This window comes from Pteropus alecto, unplaced genomic scaffold (genome assembly GCF_000325575.1).
Source record: "Pteropus alecto unplaced genomic scaffold, ASM32557v1 scaffold237, whole genome shotgun sequence".
NCBI classification, from domain to species: Eukaryota; Metazoa; Chordata; class Mammalia; order Chiroptera; family Pteropodidae; genus Pteropus; species Pteropus alecto.
The window spans coordinates 1164784-1190434 of record NW_006440624.1 but is presented as its reverse complement, the minus strand read 5'-3'; the positions used below and the strand labels follow the sequence as shown (position 1 = coordinate 1190434).

Here is a 25651-nt window from a genome sequence, read left to right as displayed (position 1 = left end):
ATTTCCAATGATCTTCTCAGATACAAATTTGGAAAGCCAGTGGAGAAAGTAGTAATAACTAGAATAAGACTAATGGATAACATTAATGCATGCTACTATTTGTTTGATATTATGGTGAACCCTGCACAGGGATTATCTTAATTAAACTCATAACAATCTTGTGACAAAGGTACTAAGAATTATTACCATTTTGCATGAAAAAAATGAGATTTAGACAAAATAATTTCCCAAGGTTACATAGCCAATAAAAGCTGAGAAGAGATTTGATTCTAGAGCCTTTATACCCAACCCCTACCTAACCCTGTTTTCTGAAAAGAGGACTAATGTAAGAACTAGGAACTGCCCTGATTCCGACAGATGATAACTACCTGTGCCTCTCTAGGCATGTCCCATAATCTATCTAGGACTTTGTTTCTTCTTCTATAAAATAAAGATGTTGGATTCCATGGTCCACAAGGCCACTGTGAGCTCTCAAGTTACAGTATCCTAAAATACACTAGTTGTAAAATATTAGTAGAAAGAACTTTAAATTAGGTGTAGGAAGTCCAAGATTCACCACTAACTTTTGTGATTTGGGTCAAGTCAATAACTCCGGTTATTATTTGCCTCGCTTCAAAAGTTATTTTTAATATATATGTCTGTAGCTTCAAAAGTATAATATAGCACATAAATATGAAGTACTACCCCATCAATAAATTATATAGCATTAAAATTATGGATTTGAGCAATTGTGATAAATTGGCTTCTCACTCTTGTTTTTCCCCTAATTAAAACACCTAGTCAGCAATACTTTAAAATAATCATTATTTATAGTAGGTTTAAACATAAAGGAAGGGAGGAATAGAGGGAGATAGAAAGAGAAAAATCTTTAAGTTTCCATTTATACATAAAAATAGAGAATGCCAAAAAAGACATACAACCCTATAAAAAGGGGAGATGAGAAATGTACCTACTAATACATTAAATTTTAGTAAATGGTAGCAATGAAAAATAATCTATGTATACCCTGATTCTTTTGATGTTTGACAAAGTTAATGATTAAAATCTCCTAGATTTGTCACATTTTCCCCAGGGTGTTTATTTGCCTTGATTGATATTATTTTATCTCTGTGGGCCAAGGATGACTACCCTTGCTTCTACGTAGAGATTAATAATTGATTAGTTCACAGTTGGGAAACTTAGTAAAAGGGAATTGGTTGCTTTGGGCTGTCATTTTTTACTGGGTAACCTGCAGGAAACAGGAGTGCAGGACCTGCTGACAAGAAAATGAAGAGGATCCTGGTTCTCCTGCTTGCTGCAGCGTTTGTGCATACTCTAGAGAGAGGTAAACTTCCAGTGGTGTGACCATTTATGAGAACTCTTACTAGTCTAATTTTATTATTTTTAAAAATTATACAAAAGGTTAAAAACAGAAAACTTGGTGAATATGTAGGGGAGAGAGAGAAGATCAAAGAGAATTACATCTGAGCTCAAATGTGGTATATAGCTTTCAATTGAGACAGCCAAGAAATCAAGATAATCTCATGAAATAAAAAATTATATAATTTGTCAATTATCCTTTCTTGCTTTTTTGATAACCAAGACCTGGAGAGAATGGTTCTGAAATTAGAAATATTTTAGTTGTTAAAAGATAATGCATATGGAGGCTGTGAAACATCACCGAGCTTTTTTATCAGACTTCAAATGTTTACTGCCATTGAGAGCACAATGTACCATATCGATGAGGTATGAGGTTGAGATTCCTTAGATCCTCTTCAAGGAATTCTGTATGTGTTATATTTGAAAATGCATTATAGTTTGTAAAATAGCCCATGTGAAATAATTCAATAGCTGTAAAACATGACTATTCAAAGATAACTCAGCTATATTTTTTATTACGATTATTCTTCTTCAAATGATGTCTTCATCATTCTTTTAGCAATGTTTAAAAACTTTTCAAAATGGTATGAGCTGAAATTATGTGAAGTATATAACTTTATGGAAAGTTCCCAAGCTGCAAAATTTGTAATCAGTTTCAATTTACTTTTCTGGCTGATTCTTTAATACTTCTAAGGGAATCTGCATTCATCTGCTCTGAAAATTTAATTTTCACTTAGTGTTGTCAGTAAATGGTCTCACTCAAGTCATACATTAGTATTCATATTAATAATATATTTCACCAGTAGAAGAAAATGTGTATATCCCTGGAATTATTGGTATTAACTATGACATGAATAATCTTACTCCTAACATATTCTTTTTACATTCGCTTTCCCTTGATCTTACTTTTGTCATTCAAATTATTTAAAATTTTATATTGTTCACCCACAGATTCTTAAGTAAGCTATAAGTCTTCATGTAAGACTACAAAGTATGAGATATATTGGGGTATAAACAAATAAGTTGCATCCCTTTTAAGACCTCTGAATAGGCCAAGACCCAAGAAACTCTAAAAGCTTACTCCTTTGTCCAAGGTTTTCCTGGAGCAGATATGCACCTGAAAAAATCCCACTAAAGCAGATTTAGTTCAGGATGTTCAAAACACACAAGATCTAGTAAAGGCTAGGTTCTGGAATCATATGTGGACATCATAACGTGGGACATGAGTCACGATTTTGGACTGCTAACTCCGTAAGTGTACATTGTCTTCACCTACAAGAGTTACAGTATCTTTTGAAGAACAGAGAATTCTGCAACCTCTATTTCAACATCCTTCAGCATTCTCTGGCTTTGATCGAATGAATGCTAAAAACCTCAGGTCAGCTCTCTTGAAGGTCTAAACTTCACAGTGAACTTTAAATTACCCAGGTGCCCTAGATCTGATGATATTCCTGAGACATACAATACATTTTTAAGTATTTCCAAACATATTGGCTTTTCCCTAAAATGCCTATACCCCATGGAAGTATTCCTTGGAAAACTTCAGTTCTAAAATGGATACTGCTATCACTCAACATGACCATCATCTTCAGTTAGGCCAGTCCTCTTCCATCAAATGGCCTTGAGGATCCAGTTCACAGGGCCTTCAGTGCATCTGGGGAAAGAAAGGCTTACCAACTATGCCAAATCTAGATGGTGTCATAAGAAAACACTTACTTTAGCTACCCCTTGAAAGGCAAAAAGGCAGTGTTTGCCAGTTGACTACACTTGGCTTCTTTCCCCAGGACTGAAATGGATGTAGCACTAATCTACAAGGTATCTTCCCCCATCTCCCTTCCCTCCCAAAAACAATGAATGCAAAGGTTGCTGATACAGCTATATAATTACCAAAGAAATAATGCTAACAGGAAATAAACCTGTTGTAGTTGTTAAAAGCTGTTGGCAAGAACAGGATATTTACTATGAATATTCTCATTTTTGCTTTAAGCACTTCATTCTCAGAATACATATTTTTCTAAATATCCAACAGCAAGAAAGTCCCCTTTGGGTTGATAGATGAACTAATTTTTTCTTTCTTCCACTTGCCTGTCAAAATAGCCTTAGACAATGTGGGTTATTCTAATTTTCCAAACCACCACTGAATCACTGTTTCTCTTTTCTACAAGTTGCCTGTCCCTTCGTCAGCAAACACTTGAAAAACAAAGTGGTCGTAAGTTTGATTCAGGAACATAGCTATACAGAATTCCAAAGAGAAGTAACTTAGGATAAGAGATATTCTATTTTCCCAAATAACTTTATAAACTTTCCACAAAACCTACATAATGGTTATTGAGAAGGTGACATAGAATGTGAAAACTACATGATGAAAAGACATCCATGTAAAGATCTAGAAGTTAATTTCAAGCAGAAGGAAGACAGGTGCAAAACTCCTGAGCTAGGAATAAGCATGGTCTGATCCAAGTTCACAAAGAAGCCAGAGTAAAAGTATAAAAGAGGATTAGCCAAGAGGAGAAAGGAAAGTGAGCTGAAGCTAACTACATCATCGAAAGCAATATTAACCTTCCTGGACAACAGGAGCAATATCACACTTCATTATTGTGAGGTACAATGCCTGCTACATACTCACCATCACATGTGTGGTATAGAGATCAGGGTGTACATTTTTTCAAAGACCACAAGATTAATCTATATAGGAAGGAGATGAAAAAAATCCTAAAAAGGAAATGATAATCCTGTTCTCCAGTATCTATGGTCACCTAACTTCTTTATTCTACCACTGTGACCCTTCTTTCTCCTATCCCTGCCCACGCCCCCATTCACTCTGCTGCATCCACCGCGGACCTCCACACTGTCCCATACTCTATGTACTCTGCACCTTGGGGCTTTCTGCTAGCTCTTCCGTCCTCTTAGAACACTGATCCCTAATAGCCACATAGCTCCCTTCCTGATCTCCTTCTGATGTTTGCTCCAGGTTCATGTATAGAGAAGCCTTCATTGACTAATCTATCTCAAATAGCACCTACCATTCCATTTTCCTCTATTCCTTAACCATGCTTTATTTTTTTTTAAGCACCTATCACTACCTTCTCACCAGCTGTTCATTTATTGTAATGAATTAAAATGTAGAAAGTAAAATGTAGAATTCTGGCAGAATCAGAATTTCATGCCAATTAATTGGGTTTACAAAGACAAAGCTATCACTTCATTATTGCCTTTGAGATACCACAAATAAAATCTTTTAGTAATCTAAGACCAAGTAGAAAATAGAAATAACTAGGCACTAACACCATTGTAGAGGGAACTAAATCAAGCTCATGCTGCCTACTATGAATCATCCATAACTAGTCCAAATGCCAGTTTAGTCCTATCCCATGAAATTAGTTCTGTCTTCTAACTTCCCTATTTTCCTGGCACCATCATATCTGGATCATTTATCTTTAATCCTGTAGAGCTTTCTTGGCTTTCCTTACTTTTATTATCTATATCCAATCATTTCTACATTTTATAAATTTCAGCCTTGAAATAGATCAGCCTTATATGAAGCATTCTACTGTAAAAACCTCCTCAGTATTCCTTTTGTCTCCTCTTTATCTCTTGCATAGGCCTGGTTCTCCAGATCTGTGAACACCACCTCTCAAACCTACTGTTCCACTTAATTTCTAAACACTGTCTTTGTCCAAGCCTGTGTTCTCTTTTACTTGGCTACTGTAATGCCTTCCTGACCAAATCTCTACCTCCCTTTCCTTGCCTAATCAATTCATATTATTAAAATGCAATATAAAACTTGTCATGATATGATGAATGGAATCCAAAATGAATTGATTACATTAAAAAATCAGGATTACTACTGTGAGGTTAATGAAATGATGGGATTGAGCATGTGTAGCTAGCTGGTAGAATTCCAGGGATCAGGCCGTCTGATACAAACCCACTCCAATTCTAGTCTGTGTTCAGAGTCACCTGATGATGGATGTGGTATCAGGCTTAAATATTAATGAGAGTATGGTTGGTAGAACAAGGGCCCTCCAAAAATATTCACATCCTAATGCCCATAAATGACTAGGTTAAGTTATATCGCAAAGAAGAATTAAGGTTGCAGGTGGAAGAAAGTTTGCTAATCAGCTAACCTTAAAGTGAAAAAATAATCAGAATTATCTGGATAAGTCAATGTAATCACAAGGGTCTTTAAGGTAGAGAGAAGCAAAAGAGGAAGAGGTTATTTAAAAAGAGATGGGGACACAGAAAGATTCAAAATTGCTGGTTTAGAAGATGGAGGAAGGAGGCCTAGAGCCAAGAAATGTAGGCCACCTCTAAAAGCTAGAAAAGGCAAAGAAATGCATTCTCCCCCAGAGCCCTCAGGAGGAACACAGCTCTGCTGACACACTTACTTTAGCCCACTGAGACCTGTGTCAGACTACCCAACTGAACTTTAAGGTACTAAAATTTGTGTTGCTTAAGCCACTAAAATTGTGGTAGTTTCTTACAACAGCAATAGAAATGTAATACAGCTGGGTCTTCCTGAAGGAAAGGAGCACTGAGCCAAGGCCTCTCACTGTTGACAGACTACCATTTTATTGGCCAGCTCCAAGATAGTTGGCCAGGAGATGAACAGGGTACATGTTAATTAACTTCCCTGCTTCCTGGGATTTTTTTCATTTTTTACCTTCTAGTCCACATTCCTCTGACCAGAAATAATTTAGCCATCCCCTAAGAGAAGGACAAGGGAGAATCACATATCCATATCAAAGTTATGTAAAATCTGATACTATATATTATCACTGGACTTTACTGTAAGAAATGCTAATATTCATTAAGTGTTTATACATGTTAGGCAGGAGATGTGCTAAGCATTTTTATATAGATTAACATGTTTCATAGAACAGCCTTATGAAGAAGGTACTATTTATCTTAAATTTAAGATTACTATTCTTTGAATGCAGCTGAATTGGTCATTCCCCTACAGGAACATATGTCAATAGATAACCCATTACCTTAAAAAATTAAGTAACACTTTGACTATCAAGTCTTTCTGTGTTTAAGTCCCCATACTCCAGATGCCTTATTGGACTACTCATTATTCTCCAGATATGAATTGTGATTTTCCAAATTCAGATATATTTTCATGTTGTCCTCTCCACTTAAAATTCCTTTAACTCATTTAGTCCTGTTGAAATTCTACCTGTCATTCATGGTCCACTTCAAGTAATTGTTCCTTTCATGAAGTTCTCTCAAAGCCTTCTTCCATTCTAAAATTTCATAAAGCTTTATTTCAATCTCTCCTATGGTGATGATCACTATTATGTTGTATACTTATCTCTACTCTCAGAATTCCTTTAAGTATTGATGGCTTTAAAGTTTTCTTTGGCATGGTACCTTGCTCTTGGTATATGGTCAACAGAAATTTGTCTCACGCATATGTATAATGATCACAAAGCAACTTGATTTAACTAATAATTGACAAGTACACACTGTTTATGTGGAGGGGTCAGGCCAGTTCTGAGTATTTTATATATATTAACTAATATAACCACTATGACAATCCTATGAGATACAACTGTCTCCATTTTACAAATGAGAAGACCAAGGAGGAACAGAGAGGATAAGGAATTTGCCCTTGGTTTATTAGCAGGAATTCAAATCCGTGTGGTCTGGATCCAGAATCTCTTCCCTAAATCATGACAAAATGTGGCCTCCCATGTGTGTTTTCTTTGGGTTTTATGGTTTGGGCCAGCAAAGTGTCTTTACGGTTTAACTTGACATTGTCAACATTTTAAAATCTGAAGACTTCACATAAAATTCCAGGTTTTCAGCTTTTCTAGAAGCATGAGAAGACGTGGCAAAAGGGTCAAATTTTCACATGGCAGCAACGACTTGGAGCTAAATTACAGCTGCCTCCTTTTGACTAGAACCATGGAACCAACACGGAATTTTCCTTTCGTCACCTGGATCAAGTGTTAAGTTACACAGTTCCTAGATCCTAAGGGTATTTGAATTTGCTATCCTCAGTGTCTTGGATGGTCTCCAACAATGAGTCTTCAGTTTCTCATAGAAATTTGATAATTAGAAATTTATATTCCATTAAGGGGAAAAAAAGTTGTTAGCACTTTAGCATAACAATTATGCGTTATAGAATTGTTGTGGCCTTGTAAGAAGTTTATACAAATAGTTTTTATAATAAAAAAGAGTGATCACCAACCTTCGAAAAGGAATTTTCCACATATAAAATAATGCCATGTATGGGCATCTGTTGGACTTAAAAATGTATTTAAATGGCTCAAAAGTTCTGTTTGACAAAAACCCTGTATGTTGATGGAGACAGATAGTGATAAATGTTTAATATAGCCTTGTCATTGGATTAACTGTATAAATAGAAATTATGCATCATTTTAATAGCCATTAAGATGTGTGGATAGGAAACAATGAAAGAAAATCATCTGTGTCCAATATTTTCTGAATTATTTTAATCAAGAGATAGAGTGCATTGCTAGCTAATGAAGCAGAATCATCACCACTTCTGTATCAGCTCAAAGGAATGTAATATGACAATATGGCTTTGCCATTATTAGATACTTTCTGAGATTTCATAATAAATGCTTAGTGAATTGGCTTTTTGAACACTTGTGTCTATTCAGAATTGTGCCAGGTACTCAAGACCTAAAAATATGATCTTTGTATTGAAAGAACTTTCATAGAAAATAATACAATTTTGCTTAAACAGAACATGATTAGTATTGTCCTTTCTAAGATTAGCAAATGCCTAGAGAGTAATACTATATCATCGTCTATACAAAGACCAAAGCACTGGACTGAGACTTTCAGCCAATCTGTTCACCTTTCTATTTGCAAGGTTTAACAAAACTTGCAAGCTTATTTTTTAAAAAAGGGACTGGGGGCAGAATATGGAGAGGAAGAATGAACTTTTCCAGTACTGGTAGTTATAAATTAAGACTTCACAAGGGCAGAAATAATACAAATCTTTCAGTACAATAAACAGACTATTACTAAATTTTAAGAATAATTCTCAAACTTGCAGATAAAATATGCTCAAAAAATTAATGTTATTTGATTATTTGAATGTTAACATTTTTCCATAGAAACAATTTATACAGAAATGAGGTTCTTAAAGTGACTCACAAAAATATGTAAGATTGGAGGTAAAATGTGACAACTACAAATCTCATAAGATTTTTATGATTATATGAGATAATATGTAAAATACTTGGAACACTATCTGCCAAATTGCTGGCACTCAATGTGAAGCATTATCATAATATTATTCTTATATTGCTTTAAAAACTAAGTCCTGCAAGGCATCCTAAGTTTCCAAGTAAGGATGTAGGGGACATCACCCTCATCCATTCAAAGGCAGGAGAGGGAAACTTGTTCCTATTTTCACCCCTGCGAAAACATTTGCAGATGACAAGGTAGCCAATCTATGAAGAAAAGGGGAAGTGGAATGAGATGCATGAAGAAAGAATGCAAAGGTCCTCCTTTGGGAACTTGGTGAATGTAGCATCTATATAGTCTACCACCCGTGGTAAACCCAGACATTAGTTTGAGTGACTATCAGTCCACCCCTATTGCAACTGTAGTTTCTGGGCAACTGACTCATCAACCCTATGTCTTCTGTTTTTGAATTTTCAAGATTTGAAACAAAGCTTCACTTGTTCCATTGACAGCATCCCAACAGGGGCCTTTAATTTCCTCTAGGTTAATCTATAGATGTAATGTAGAGCTCTACATTTAGTATTAAAAGAATTGAATTTCTTTCCATTGATTCAAACTCAAAAAACTGCACTCCTGCCTGCATACATCAATATTAATATGAAAAACCAGATTAATGCTTTATATATATAGTGGTTTAAAAATATCCATAGGAATGAAATTTTTTAAAGCCTGAAAATAAAATAAATTTTAATTCAATTGACATTTCTTCATTGACAGTGTTTCTAGTGATATATCATTTTCTTTAGCTCCAATAATCAGGTCAGCTTCCTAAACCAGCCCAGCAATGTTTAATTTATCAAGTAAAACCACTGCTTTGAAGTCACCAATATCTAGCCTGACTGAATAACCACTACAAAATATATTCTTAAAATGCAAAGTTTTTTTTAAGCAAAAACAAACATACTGACCTTTCTGACACAGATGAACCTATTAACATAGAATAGAAATAAAAGTGCCAAAGAAATAAAATTGCAAAAATATAAAATGCCCAACAGAGCTCTGAACCTCCATGATTCTTCAGAACACAAGAGGAAAATAGCAATTTAAGACAGTTCTTAGCATTCTGTATAAGCATGTATGCAATTCAGTATTATTTAGGGTCCATCAGTTGCTCCTGGTATACAAACAGCTTCTCTAGGTGACCAAATTGGTTTTAGAGAAAGATTATAACAATAGTTAAAGCATTTAAAATACTTTTTTAGTAAAGTCTGTACCAAGACAGTGAGTATCTTATTGTCTATTCCCACCAGATTGAAAATTCCATGAGGGTAGGGATGTTTCTATTTTGCTCTCCATTGTATATTTAATACTGAATCCAGTGCTCAGCACAAAGCAAGTCTTCAAAACATCTATGTTGCATGTATGAATGAATATTCTCAGCTGTGTTGAGAGAACACTAAAGATTTCCCCAAAGTAAATTAAATTTGTTTTCAAAACAAAAGTCCAGAATGAGACGTGACTTCCCAGAATGTTTCACAATACAGATAGAAATGAGACATGCTATTAAAAAAAGCCAGAGTTCTGCTAATGAAATGTGTAAACATTTAGTGCTGAGAGGTCACTGTGTGAAGCAGATTTCACCAGTGTCACTTAGATTATGTAATATTTACTGGGGCCATGTCGAAGTCCAGATTGCCTTCTTTATAACCACATGGCACATTAAAGAATGGAGTATGTCATTTGCAATTCATTCAAGATAGAATTTAATTATATAAATCAAAGTGGCTCAGCTAGTATGGAAAAAAACATTTATTAAGCAGTACTCCATGGAATGAGAATGCAATTTGTAACAACCATACTGCAAATTATCTTCAGTATTTGTTGTTTTTTAAAAGATGAGAAAATGACTAACATATTTGCCTAGGCTTATAAGATGTATATCCTCTCTGTGGATAAATAAGTGAATTTTTTAATCTGAAACATATTTTGAGTAGTCTACTAAAGGATACATGATACAACAGCTTCCTCTACAGGTCAGTTTTCTAAGAGCAGTTTTACCCTTATATATATATATACATATATATATATATAAACTTTTTAAAAATTAAGTTTATTGGGATAACATTGGTTAATATAATTACAGAATTTTCAGGTATACATTATATTTTGACATCTGTATATTCTATTGTGTGCTCTGAATTTTCTCAATGCCTTCCCTTGGGGCGTCCTCCTTGCTTCTGCCATTCCCAAGGCTGAATGTTCCAGCAAAAATGGTTCCATAACCATTTTGTCTTGTGTAATCAATCTAGTTTTCCACTTTTCTCTAATAATTTTGCCTTATAACTAAAGCAGTGTATAACACCTGTGGATTCTAATGTACTTCTGTGCAAACACAAGTAGTTGATTTACTTAAAGCTATTTAACAAGAGATAATCTGTAGTGGCCATTTACACAACATTCACATGTACTCACACATTCTTGTAACACATTGAATGAAAATTACATTTTTGGTGAAGTGAAAAATCTAAACCTGGAAGGCTAGAAACAAAATATTTCAAAAAATATTTACCAGAGGTGCTCCATTTAAATACAGCCCTTTTCTTTGAATATTATTGAGTGGTCAATGTAAAAAGTATTTACAAAAATAATCTCTGCAGTTTCACAGAGAGATTTTATTAAAGTTAGCTCCTATGCATTAAAAAGAGAAAGACATTCTCATTAAAGCTACTTTTTTTTTTTTTTTTAATAAACACAGTAAGCTTAGGGGGAAAAAGATTCCATATAGTTTAACTACTCTTGAAAGGAATTATTTTACAATCCTCTGAAAGTTATCCTAAAAATTAAAAGGATATAATCTTGTACTAAAATTGGGAATCTTAAATATATATGATTACACTCCATTTGAATATTTCCAGTGATGAAACAAACTCACTTCTTCAAGAAGTTGTTCATCATTTCAGTTATTAGACACAGTTATAGTAAAGTTCTCATATTGAACCAAAATCCACTGCCAGCTATTTTTCCTAGCTCTATTTTAGGAGCAACATAAGGCAATTCTATTGACACCTTAATTCTACAGCTTTTTATTACAAGAGGACAGATCTACCTTAAATTCTTCCCCTTTATGTTCTAATCGCCAGTCCTACAGAATACCATTAATGATTAATAGAAATTTTCGGCCCCATTTTGACCTTTTGAAACTGTGACAATATACAGCTTTGTAAACGAGTCAATAAATTCCAGAAAGTGTTCTAGACGTGAAAGTTCTCAGATATAACAGCTTTTTGTACTCCATCGACTATTAGCTTTATCAATCCTGCTGTGTTTGTCCTTGTTTCCAAGATAATGTGAGATTTGAACATGTGGCTTCTTCTATGTGATTTTGATAGCGTTTGAGTAGGTCCCTTATTACAAAATGTTGCTTAAAAAATGACTTTGTCCCTCAATTCCAACCCTTCTCACCTCAGTAATATACTTTGAGTTGTCCACCTGAAAGACACAGAGTGCCACAGCTTTCTCTATGGGCAGTTTATACCAGTATTAGGCATTTCACCATTAAATCTAATAAATCCTAAAGAGAATCTTTCTAAAAAGAAATTCTTCCCTAGCCTGTATCCGATCACCCCCACGCTTCACTCCAACCCATAAAACAAAAAATTCTACCCTGGCTTATGTATAGTCATTCTTCCACAGAATTGTAACTATGAAGGAGATGAAAATATTTTGGGGATAAAAAGGAATAATAGCAACTACCATTACCCGAGATGGATTTTCTAATATTTGAAGCTAGGAAGTTACTAAAGGTTAAAACCACTTTTAGAAAAGAAACTGAACCAATAATATACTTCTTACATTTTTTAAAAAAGCTATAGCATCATAAAAGATTAGAAAATTTCTTAGACTTATTTGCATAAATGACGTATCGGAGGAAAAAAACATTAACTACCTTCCACGTGCCCACCCCCATTATATCTGCAATAGGTGTGTTGAACAAGTGGATTTCACCAATAGAAAATTTATCTTCTATACAAACTAGCTCTGAATAGGTTCTATGATTTTTCCTATGATTTTTCTGTTCACTCTCAAATAAAAGGTCCTTTGGTCTTGTAAATGTTGAAATAACTACTTCATAATAGTCATGGGACTAACAGCTTGTGTTTAATAGTCAAAACTTTGTAAATTTGCTTGAAGTTGAAGCTACTGGTTTCAGGCCATTGCCTGTGCCAGGAAAGGAAGACATGTATACTTTCCTCTCTTTCTCTACCTGCTTGCCTCTCCTTCCTCCCACTTGCTAGGCTGCTTTTGCCTCATCAAACACAGGGAAGGAGAGGTGAAAAAACTTGTTCAGGGGGCAGTTTGTGAGCTATGCAGTTTCCTCTGGCTATGGGAGATGTTCCATGTTGACATTTTCTCTTCGTGGCTTCTTCGGAGATCTCTTTTCCATTATGCCTGGGGATCTTTCACATCCAGCTAGCACCTTAAAACTTTCCTTTAGCCCTCTGATTTTCAAACTGTCTGCCTTTGTACAGAGGTGTCCCACTGTTGGCAGCCCACAGCCCTCTAGACATCTCTCTTTTTTTAGGGGGAGGGAAAATGGAGGGGGAATGGTTAAGACATCGTCAGGTCGGCTTGCTCTCCTGCTTTTTCTACATCCGGTCCAAAAGCCACAGCACAATTTCCCACTCACAGCCCTCTCTTTTGTTGCCCCAGGCCACTGAATAAGCCCTCTCACTCTTTAGATTTCTCTAGTTTGAATCAGACATCTGTCCTTGTACCCTACACTCCATGCGTCACCTATTGAGGTCTGAATGTCTTTTGTGAAGCCCTGTCAGCACGCGTTAAGTGAAACTAAGCATTCCCCACCATTCCTCCAAACCCACCACAATGCCAACTTTCTCCAAAAAATATTTTTCCTAATTTTCATATTTTTCCTCAGCTGAATTCCTAGCTTTCCCTTACAGAGTGTGGGGGTGGGTAATGGCGTAAAGGTGGCAACACTCTCACACACCTCCTTTAAGGTCCTACATTAGTGGGGCTAGCTCTTCACTTTGGAATTAGACATACTCTCCATTTATTTTTTGTTCTTGTTTCTTTCAAGACCTTGGGTAAAACTGATATAAAGAAAGGAGGAATAAAATGTCCTACTTTAGCATTATTATAAAGATAGGATCTAAGAATAATTGTCATCTCAATAGGTTCTGATTCACTAGTTGGTATATACCATTTGACTTATCTACTTTATTAGTTCACTTTTTTCTGCTATCCATTACAATCTACAGTTTACATTAAAATTCTGATTCATTTTGACAAAACAGCTATAAAGTCATCAAAAAATGAAATTGCATATAAACAGTGAGAAAATGCCCATTTCACTATATATAGGTTGTATGAAGCACTCCTTTAAATGTGCAGTTAATGTAATATTTATTAAAAGGGAATAGATACAAAATTTCCATTTTTGGTTCCTAGGCCGAGATTATGAGAAGGATAAAGTCTGCAAGGAACTCTCCAATCTGGGAAAAGATGACTTCACATCTTTGTAAGTATGAGGTATTTACTCACTCTCTTGGTTACCTGACCTTGAATGAAACTGCATTTGAGGTAAATTCAATTCAGCATTAAGGCCTGAACTGATCTCTGCTAAGATTAAGAGGACAGAGCCCAGGGTCAACGTGGGCCAAGATGTCAGGCAAATGGAGGACATCCAAAGATTCCAGTTGAACTGTTGTTACTATGCTCTAAGAATCCATCAGTGTATTTAATAATGAGTTAAAAGAGAATAAGTAAGTGTAGTTTTCAAAGGAAAATTAAAATGTAAGTAGTATGTGCTAAGACTGGCAAGGAAACAAGGTATAGAACAGATTCATTTGGGGAGGCTCAAGAGAGGGAAAAACACGAGAGTTCCATCAAATCAGCCTCAAGTCTAATTTCTACTTCACAAGGTAAATTTACCTATGACAAAAACTGATTTTAAAAGGCAATTTCATATTCTTTTCATTAGTCAAGAAAATGAGTGAAATATTCCTTTAAAAAACTGAACAGATTTTATATTTTAACGTGAACACGTAAACACGTTAATTCTAATTAACATATTGACTTTATATTTCTCCGCAGATCCATGGTCCTATACAGCAGAAAATTTCCGAGTGGCACATTTGAGCAGGTCAGTCATCTTGTGAAGGAAGTTGTCTCCTTGACGGAAGCCTGCTGTGCTGAAGAGGCTGACCCTGACTGCTATGACAACAGGGTAGGTTTATGTGGCCTGGCCTGTTTAGTGGTCCACAGAAGGAAGCCCAGATAGGCCTTCATGCCATCTTTTGGGGAAATCCTAGACAGCAACTCAACCTAGTCTAATTTTGGAGGAAATATGAGCCTTATTATTCCTAGAGCCCAGATGTTTTCTAGCACAATTAATTTTGCCCATTAGTCCTACTGGTTCAAATGAGAAAACTGGGACATATACTGACTCATAAACCTCTTAAAATAATTCTAATGTATTCCATGTATCTTAAAAGTCTTCCCATACCTTTATCATGCCAAGCCTGTTACTGACTGCCGCAGAACAATTTAATGTTGGCCTCAAACTAATTTGGGGTTCAAAAGTTTCCGTACATATACACACTACTAGGTTCTATGTTTTCACCCCTGAAGTATGCAGAAATTAAAATGCTGCAATGACAGGGTTCAAAATACAGACTTAAATGTAGCTGAAGAAAGTAAAATGACAGGTGTTTCTAGCCATTTACTAATGTAGTCATCAGGCCTGATGCAAATGACTTTTAAATGCATCTTGACAGAGACCTCTACAGACAAGTATTTCCTGTTGGAGCCTGCAGCAATTAGCCTGCAGAAAGAATGCTCTGAAGATCTGACTAGAATATATTCTAGGCAATGATTACTCTCACTCATTAATTGCTTTATCTGATTCTCATCTACTTTCTAACAATTTTATAATCATATTCTCCCATCATCCAAGTTGATAAAACTGCCATTTCATACCTGACTTTCTTAAAATAAACAAACATTAAACTACCAACCATGATAAAAATAACAGAACATATTTTTATTTTATATATTTGCAAACCCATCCATTGATTAGAGATAAGTGTAGGACTGTAATAACAGATTACAAAAGAACAGAGTTGACACACATTTTTTGCACATCACCTTCCTCCTCTTCCTGCTAGTTCAAAGCAGTTTTTTTATCATGTGTCGACACTTTTTAAACATCTTTATTTGAAAGGAAGGAATAAAACAGGAGAAACAAGAAAATTATCAGAGAAAGAAATGGAAAGGAAAAGGAGATTCACTAAAAAGAGATATAGAGTTCTAAGATTCCTGAGAGTCTGACAAGGGTAAATGTGGGAGACAAGATGTTATTCTTTGGTTTACAAACTTAATTTATCATGTTGCTTTTCTTCATTGATAGGAAGATTTTTAGAAGTTTTTCGTTACATGTTAGATAACATGTAAAATAAGTGTAAAGATGTCAAAGTATTTTTTCCCATGTAAAACTATTTTTCCATGATGACTATTTCTAGTCTATATTTTTATTTCAAATTCTTTCCAAAGAGAACCTTTTGTTGTGACAATTGTGTTGGTTGTACACTTATTATGGACTTAGTTTGTCCACGTGTATAAGTATTGAGGCAGTAGATTAAGTTCTACTAGTGGTTTTCAACTCATGCTACATATTAGAATTTGGAGTTTGGGGAAAAACAAATCGTCATGCTTCATCTTTGACCTATTGAATCAGAATTTCTGTATTGTGCAGCCTAAGCATTTCTATTTTTATACATGCTATGAGAGATTCTGATGCAAAATCAGGCTCAAGAACAATTGGGTAGGAGAATGCAAATCAATGTAAAAGACTGAAGCAGTCAAGAATTAAGAGTCTGATCATGTAATAAAGGGAGGGGAGAAGGGCAGAGGGAGGTCCTCATTCTCATTGGGCATTTGCAGCAAAAAAGCAGGTAGAAGATCATATCAGAGCTTTTCGAAATGACCTCCCTTATCCTCAGAGACATTAATATCCCCATGGAGAAACACTGGGCTATAGGATAAAGCTTTTAATGGCTGCAATTAAACATAGTTCACTTACTAATGAAGGTTCTATTTTTGTTATCCTCTGAAGAAAGTCATTAACATAAATAAGATCTTGTATGTGCCTATAACTACGATTATGCAACTTACCATGTTGACAAATCATCTCATGAAGCCTTTGGGATGAATAGTTTGATACTAATGAGAATTTTAAAACTTAAGGCTAAAGACGTTACACTAAATGGAGAACTGCAAGCCTGGAAACATATGAGTTTGCTTGTTTTTATTCTTCTCTCATTCTAGACCTCAGCACTGTCTGCTAAGTCCTGTGAAAGTGATGCTCCATTCCCAGTCCACCCAGGAACCGCTGAGTGCTGTACCCAAGAGGGCCTCGAAAGGAAACTCTGTATGGCTTCCCTGAAGCACCGGCCACAAGAATTTCCTACCTACGTAGAGCCAACTAATGATGAAATCTGTGAGGCTTTCAGGAAAGATCCCAAGGGATTTGCTAACCAGTAAGCTGTTTTCATCAGAAGTAGAACATGAGGGCATAAAATCTCAGAAATGTATCTAATCTAACCCCTATTTTATACAAATTCCTCTTCTACAGCCACTTGGACAGCTTCTAGTAACAAGGACTTGACTTTCACCCAAGGCAGTCCATCTTTCAGTGGTGATTATTATAAATGCCTTTTTCAGACAGAGATGAAATCAACTTTTCCAAACTCCCACTCAACTTATCCTGTTCTCTGAAGCAGAACCACTTGGATCACCTGACCTCATGACATATTTTCAAATATTTGACAGCAGTAGTGTGACTCCTCTTAAGCTAGAGGTTTTTGCAAAATCTATCTGATAGAATTTTATTGCTGTGCACATTTTTAATACTTAATTGTCAGTAAAACATGTTTTTCTTTACTCCAAAAATACATCCCCAGAAACAGTTGTGATATGACACATGTATTATATAAGTGAACAAATTACTTTGACCTTCTTGTTGTTTAACATTAATAAGATGCCAGATTATACATTGATTCTTTATGTTAGCCTTAGCTCATCAAAAATGAAAAAAAAAAAAGTGAGAGAAATCAATAATAATTGAAAATATATATACAAAAAATCAAAAGCAATGTTATTTAAACTGGCTGAAATTAGGTCACAATTTTACAATAATCGATTGACTTGCCCATCCCTTTAAGTTTTCAGAGAGAATTTTGCCCTAGATTTCAGAGTCTCTTTTAGGCCCATAGGGGCTTATGCTCCTAAAAATTAAAAAGATTTCAATAAATGAGCAAACCTACACATAACAATTATCTGAAACAGTAAAGATAAATAATGAAAGGTAAACCCATTAATTACATTCATTTTAATTAGTTTAATCAGTATTAATAAGCAGCTACTGTGGGCCATGCACCTGAGACACTAAGTTAATAAAGGGACAAATAATGCTTCTTCTCAAGCAGCCTGCATGAGAATTTAGGAAATAATCTATTTTTGTTTAATGAAAATGATTAAAGGTGACTGGTATTATGACTCTTTCTGTAAATACTTAGTGATTTTTAGATATTAAAACTATAAACTAACTTAACATGCATCTTTTCCCTATCAACATACTTATGAAAAAGTGGATTTTGTTTCCTACAAACATTTTGACCGATGCTATTTTCCCCCCCAGATTTATGTATGACTATTCCATTAATTATGGCCAAGCTCCTCTGCCACTTTTAGTCGGTTACACCAAGAGTTATCTTTCTATGGTAGGGTCCTGCTGTACCTCATCAAGCCCGACTGTATGCTTTTTGAAAGAGGTAGGTGTCATTTATTACATAGCTCTTTCTCCCTTTTATTAATGTTATTCCTTTTTTTTTTTTTAATTGTAGAAGTTCAGATTCTGGAATCAATAAGTTTCTAACATGCTTCTTTTGCATTTTGTAAATTGGGAAAACAAACAAACCACCACCTCTAAGAAAGAAATAGCAATACATTTCTTTGGTCAGAATTCAGTTTTGTAGTATCAAAAAAAGTCATGATATTTGGTCTCTTTTTGCCATTCCTACACTTTGTTTTCGATGGATCTTAACCATCTAATGAGATTCTCTAACTTATTTTCTAGAGACTCCAGATCAAACATTTATCACTTCTCACCATTATGTCAAATCGAATCTGTTCACAATATGCTGCTTATAGAAAGGAGAAATCAAGGCTCAGGTAAAGATTAAGCACCATTAGTATGTTTAGCTCTTTGATTCTGCACTATCTATTCATAATATTAGGATTATCTAAGAAAATGTTTGTAATAGAAGATATAGACTATAGTCTCAAGTCTCATGTTCTAATAATTCTCAAAAATATGGTCTAGTTCTTTTCTCTACACAGAATATGAACAATAAGGAACAAAGCTGTGTAGTAAAACATGAGACTTGCTTTTAATCAACCTATTCCATGTACTCACACAGAAAACTGATAGACCATTAGGAATAATTTCTTCAAAATTTATATTAGCATATATTACAAATACGAAAGTAATAAATTCTTTTTTGTTCATCACCTGTTATTTGCTTTGCCCATTTTCTTCTTGGAATGAGAATTCCTGGATTCTTATTATATGAAGCTATGTGCTATATAATATTTATTTAAGCTTTATGAATTTATACTAATTACTTAGCTACTTTCTTTGTAACCTTTGTGTTGATTTTTGTATGGTTACTATTAACTCCATATTTTAATTTTGACAGCATCTATGTTTATACTTCTCTCATATCTCCTCAGACATCTAGGATTTGTCAGCTTTATTTTTTCAGTATTTACAGTCTCTTTAATTCCTTCTACTCCAATCCACAAACTTTTCCTTTAATGGAAATAAAGAATTTATTTCATGTTGGCACCAGATTCTAAGCTTCCCTAATGGGAATAAAAACTACTCTCATTAGGCCTTTAAAAATAATCTTCCATTTGAGTAGTTGTAACACTAAATGGCATTTTCTCTAAACCTTCATTTTAGTTTTCCTTTTGCATTAAGATGGTGCAGTTGGCAGGAAGCGCATAGAAGTTTATAATATAAAACCATGGATATATTTACATATTAATCATTAATTTATACGTCCATTAGCCTCTAGGAATTACCCCAAGAAAATAGCATTGAGTATGAACAAAGACTTAGCTACAAATATTGCTGTTCCTTTTTTCAATATGAAAAAATTAGAGACTTACTAAATGTCTCTAGAAAGCATACTTAAATCAATTATGATATATTTATATGAGAACACCATACAGTTTATTATATTGTAAAGAAATATATAACAAAAACTACAAAACATTAACAACGAAATTAAAGATACAAAATAAATAAGACATCCCATGCTCACGGATTGGAAAAATTAGTATTGTTAAAATGTCTGTACCATCCAAAGCAATCTACAGATTCATTGCAATTCCTATGAATAACTCAATGGCATTTTTTTTTTCAGAAATATAAAGAAAAAGCATCTTAAATTCATATACCTAAAATGATCCTGAAAAAGAACAAAGTTAGAGACCTCATTCTCTGATTTCAAAACATACTACAAAGCAACAATAATTAAGTTGCCGTGGTACTGGCATAAAATAATATACAGACCAATGAAACAGAATAGAGAGCTCAGAAAAAAACCCTTTTTGACTAGGGTGATGAGACTACACAATGGAAAAAGGGCAGTCTCTTCAACAAATGGTGCTGGGAAAATTGATATCCAGTTACAAAAGAATGAAGTTGAATCTTTACCTACACTATTAAAATGAACTTATATTATGCAAATGAATTAAAGACCTAAACATAAGACCTAAAACTATAAAACTTCAAGAAAACATAGGGGTAAAGCTTCAGGACATTGGATTTGGCAATGATTTCTCGGAATTAACAAAGCATAGGCAATGAAAGCAAAAATAGATGAGACTATATTAAACTTAAAGGAAATAATCGATAGAGTAAAAGGCAACCTATGGGAGAAAATATTTGCAAATTATATATTTAATAAGAGTTTAATGTTCAGAATATATAAAGAACTTCGACTCAACAAAAAACCCAAGTAACCCAATTTATAAAAACTGAACAGAATTCTCCAAAGAAGATAAATGGCTAAAAAACATATGAAATGATGCTCAACATCATCAATCAGAAATACAATGAAATACAAATACAAGAGAAATACAAAACCACAATGCCAGTTCACACTCATTAGGATGGCCACTACCAAAAGAACAGAAAACAGTGTTAGTGATAATGTGGAGAAACTGAAATCCTTGTGCACTGTTGGTAGAAATGCAGGATGGTACAGACATTATGAAAAATACAAAGCCTCCTCAAAAAATTAGTAAAATTACCATAGGATCTCACAATCTCATTTCTGCATATATATTCCTAGGAATTCAAAGTAAGATATCAGATATATTTGCACACCCATGTTCATTGCAGCATTATTCACAACAGCCAAGAGGTGAAAGCAATCCAAATGTCCATTTATAGATGAATGGATAAAGAAAATGTATATACATACAAAGGAATATTATGCAGCCTTGAAGAAAATCCTGTCACATATTACAATATGGATAAACCTGGAGGACATTATGCAAAACAAAATAAGCAGTCACAAAAGGACACATACTACATAATTCCAGCCATATGGAATATCTAAAGTAGTCAAAATTGTAGAAACAAAGTAAAAATGTAGTTGCCAAGGTGGGAGGATCAGTGTTTATTGGGTATAGGGTTTCAATTTTTCAAGACGAAAAAATTCTAGAGATCTGTTACAACAATTTGAATTTACTTAACATTACTGAACTGTACACTTAAAAATAGTTTAGATGGTAACTTTAATGTTACATGATTTTTACCAAAATAAATATTTAATGATATAGAACATATTCCTGATATGTTAATAGGTAAACATGTCAATAGTATATCAGAGCATAATCCTTATAAAATATTTAACACATTGTAAACATTTTAAAATACTACGGGTTTCACACCAAAACATCAACATCTATTAACTGCGGTTTAGGGCTATAGATCTTTATTACTTCTTTTATCTGCACTATAGTTTCTTAGTGAATTTATAAAAACATTTAAGATGACTATGAGGGGGGCCCAAAAACACAACATTGGCCTTATGACTAGAAAGACATTAGTGCTTTCTTTATTGCCTTTTTAAGATCTAACGTTTTAAAGTCAATCTTCAATTATGTAGATCTGGCCAGAAGAGAAGCTGCATATGAGTACTGAAAATCTGAAAAGATTCATTGGGGATGATTGAATTTTGCGTAGCAGCTTCAGCACATAGGATCCATCACATAGCAGATGTGCTCCATGTAGCTGTTGGGAACAAAGAATTGAAACTATGGTATCATTCCTCCAGACTGTATTCATAATGAAACCAAGAAGACTGAGAATCTGGTAAGCTAACAAATTCTTTTTTAACTGTTTAGCCATCTCATAAAATTAGCACAAAAAGTACCTACTGCTGATCTGGAGGATGTTTTGCCACTAGCTGAAGATGTTACCACAATTCTCTCTAAGTGCTGTGAGTCTACCTCTGAGGATTGCATGGCCAAAGAGGTAAGAGAATCATCACCATCATCATGTGCCATTTACTAAGTAGCAGGCATTCTTCTAAGCTGCTTTTTACATGCATCATCTCAGTGATCTTCACATGTAGCTGAGGAAAAAAATATCTTGTTAACTCCATTTTGCAGACGAGGAAACAGATTAGCAAGGTTCAATAATTTGAAGTCACACAACTAGTAAGTGGCAAAGTCCACACACAAAGAAAACATTATCTGATTCCCAAGAACTTAGTCAACCTGTAGAGCCCAATACAGTATCCACTAGCTGTACATGTTTACTTAATTATAATTAAACTTAAAATTTAAGTCACACTAGCCACATTTCAAATGCTCAATAGTATTAGTACAGATATAGATAATTTTCATCATCACCTAGTAAAGGTCTGTGAGACCACATTGCAACCATTATGGTATTAGGAGCTACTAATGTTTTTATTGTATCTGTTATAGTTTGATCTTCGTCTTGATTTTTCCATTATTTTTTGTTTATATAATCTTACAAGTAATACAAATTTGAACAGTTACCTTAGACAAAGTTCATTCTCCAAGTCTGTGGACCTCTTTAGGAATAAATATGTTGTCTTGGTCTTTTTCCATTAAGAATATGTCTGTTAATAGGTGTTTTTCTATAACCTGACTTATAATGGCTAATGGGATTCTACCACTATGTATCTATTGCATGTACTACAGCTGTCTAACTAATATACTATATTTTATTTAACCAGTCCTCTATCACTGGGTCTAGGTTGTTTCAGTTTTTATATTTTAAACAATGCTGCCCTTAATAGCCTTGTAGCTAAATCTTCTCTTCACCATAATTATTTTCTGAGGATAAATTCTTAGAAGTCGAATTGTACATTCTAAGGCTTTTAGTATAGTGACAAATTGCCCTACAAAAATATTCTACCAATTTACTCCCTAAGAGCATTCACACTGACTTTTATATACATCATGCTGAGGCCAATAAGCTTGTGTAAACCTTCCTTATTTTTAATTGGACCTACCAGGAAACTAAGTGCACAAAACCACAATTACTTTTGTAGCTGCCTGAACACACAATAAAAATTTGTGACAACTTATCCACAAAGAATAGTAAGTTTAATGACTGCTGTCAAGAAAAAACACCCATGGACATTTTTATGTGTATATACTTCACGCCAGCTGCTCAACCACCTGAGCTGCCAGAAGTCGAGATGCCCACAAATAAAGATATGTGTGGTAATGGAAACACCAGAGCCATGGACAAGTAAGTAGAGTTCATCTAATTTTTTTCTTGATAGTATTGATATTCACTAGCATTAAATGACAAATAAATTAGATGGGAAGAAATAACAAACTTGTAACTGGTTTCTTCCAACTAAGAAAAGAATTAAGATAAATACATCATGGGTTGCATACATGATGAATAGTATATACATACTCATGACATAAAAATAGTTCACGAGTAGCCCAAATTAACATGTCAGAAAATCATTTATCAATATCAGAGAGCAGAATTTAGACTGCATTGAAACTATATTTGTCTAGATACTGTTTTTTTAAATGCATAGACACAGCAGTAGGATAATACAATCAAAGAATTTACATAAATCAATTTTCACTGAAAAGCCAAGTAAAATATCTACTTGATGCTTTATATAGAGTTAATTTTATTATTACACAAGGACAGTTCTATATGCATTTGGTAAAAATCACATAAACTGAATGTGTGTGTGTGTGTATATATATATAATATAGTATGCTAATGGATACAGAGTACACACAGAACTTTAATTCAGTTATTAGTCACAATAACTTCAAAGCAACTATTAATAACTTGGATTTCAATGAGAATTGTGCTTTTAATCCTAAACCTGTTCATTTGAATTTAGTTTTAGCTAAATCTTATTTTTTATTTAAAGATGCAGAAACCAGGTACTCTGCCTTTGTTATAGGTGTTAAATTTCAAAACATGATACATATACACAAATAAACCCAAGCACATTAAGCGTATTATCTCCTCTCTCTCTCATGCCAGGTATGCATTTGAACTAAGTAGGAGGACTCATATTCCAGAAGTATTCCTCAGTAAAATACTTGCACCAACCCTGAAAAGCCTTGCAGACTGCTGTGACTCTGAAGATTCTGCTGCCTGTTTTAATGCTAAGGTACGATTTGCTAGATTTCTTCATCAATCTTGGTCTAGATCAAGGGTTGGCAAACTGTACCTTTGGGCCACATCTGGACTGATGCCTGTTTTTGTATGGCCTGTGAGCTAAAGTGGTCTTAAGTTTTTAAATGGCTTTTAAAAAAAAGATTAACATTTCATGACATTAAAATTATATGAAATTCAAATTGTTTATGCATTGTTTATGGCTGCTTTTGTACCATGATGGTGGAGTTCAGTAGTTACAACAGAAACAATATATGGCCTACAAAGCTTAAAATATTTACTATCCGGCCTTATAAAGAAAATAGTTGTCAATGGTATAAACTCTCATACTAGAATTCTGATTTAACGTCTCCTGGAACAGTGTTAAGACAAATAATTTTTATGTAATTATTTTCTTACAGGTCCCTCAGCTGAAGAAAGAACTATCTTCTTTCATTGACAAGGGACAAGAACTATGTGCAGATTATTCAGAAAACACATTTACTGAGTACAAGAAAAAGTAAGGGATTTGTCCTGGTCATATCTTTCAAATTTATCAATATTAGCCTGATATTGTGATTTGAAAGTATAGTTGAAGACATAAGATGTGCTAAGTGAGCAATAAAAAGAGGAGATTTAATTAAAAGAAATTTTAAAAAGTAGTTAGAATTTAATATCTGTGTAAAAAGATATTAACAGTTCTTTTCTGGGAGGAGAAAGAAATCATGTATATCAGGTGAGGAGTCAATTAGAACACAGCCACAAACATAAATTACAAGATCTGCAGAGACTCGATTTTTAAAAAATTAGTCCATAGTTTATCAATATTCTTGTCCTAAAACAATCAGTAGATGTCTCTATACATAACTGAGAAACTATAAAACTGCTGGAAAATGTTACCTAACTTAATGACATATTGTCTAACAAGAGGACCCAAACTTTCAACTAAGTATAGTATCACCTATCACCAGGATGTATTCTCTATAAATTGGAAAATAAATTTTAATTAATCATACATAGTGTTTTACAACAGTCATTTTTCTCAATTAAGAGAAAATATTTTACAAATAGGTGTTAACATTAAAATAGGTAATAATGAAAGCAGTTTTACTGGGTTCCTGAAAAATGTCTGTTAAGACTATGTCATCCTCAATTTCATTAAGCAGACTTCTTAAATTCATTTAAAATTATCTTGAACACAGAGCTCAATTAAGCACAAATAGAACTCCATAAGACTTCTCTAAAGAATACCCAAAGAGCCCCAAAGTTGGACACTTCCTTAAATGACCCCTATGAATTCAACCTTAACAATGCTGTGAAAGAAAATGAAAAACCATGAAAGCCTTAAGTTAA

General features: G+C 34.1%; 1 protein-coding gene across 1 annotated transcript in view; it reads left to right on the top strand.

Annotated features, from left to right (window-relative positions):
- The first annotated feature begins 1234 nt into the window (after window positions 1-1234).
- GC (GC, vitamin D binding protein) overlaps window positions 1235-25651 on the top strand; it is a 37476-nt gene continuing 13059 nt past the window's right edge. Inside the window, exons 1-10 of the mRNA XM_025050566.1 lie at window positions 1235-1324; window positions 13996-14065; window positions 14641-14773; window positions 16873-17084; window positions 18245-18377; window positions 18683-18777; window positions 22030-22159; window positions 23211-23413; window positions 24185-24314; window positions 24721-24818. Of these exons, the coding sequence (XP_024906334.1) occupies window positions 1267-1324; window positions 13996-14065; window positions 14641-14773; window positions 16873-17084; window positions 18245-18377; window positions 18683-18777; window positions 22030-22159; window positions 23211-23413; window positions 24185-24314; window positions 24721-24818 (1262 nt within the window). The 5' untranslated portion in view covers window positions 1235-1266. The remainder of the gene's footprint in view (window positions 1325-13995; window positions 14066-14640; window positions 14774-16872; window positions 17085-18244; window positions 18378-18682; window positions 18778-22029; window positions 22160-23210; window positions 23414-24184; window positions 24315-24720; window positions 24819-25651) is intronic.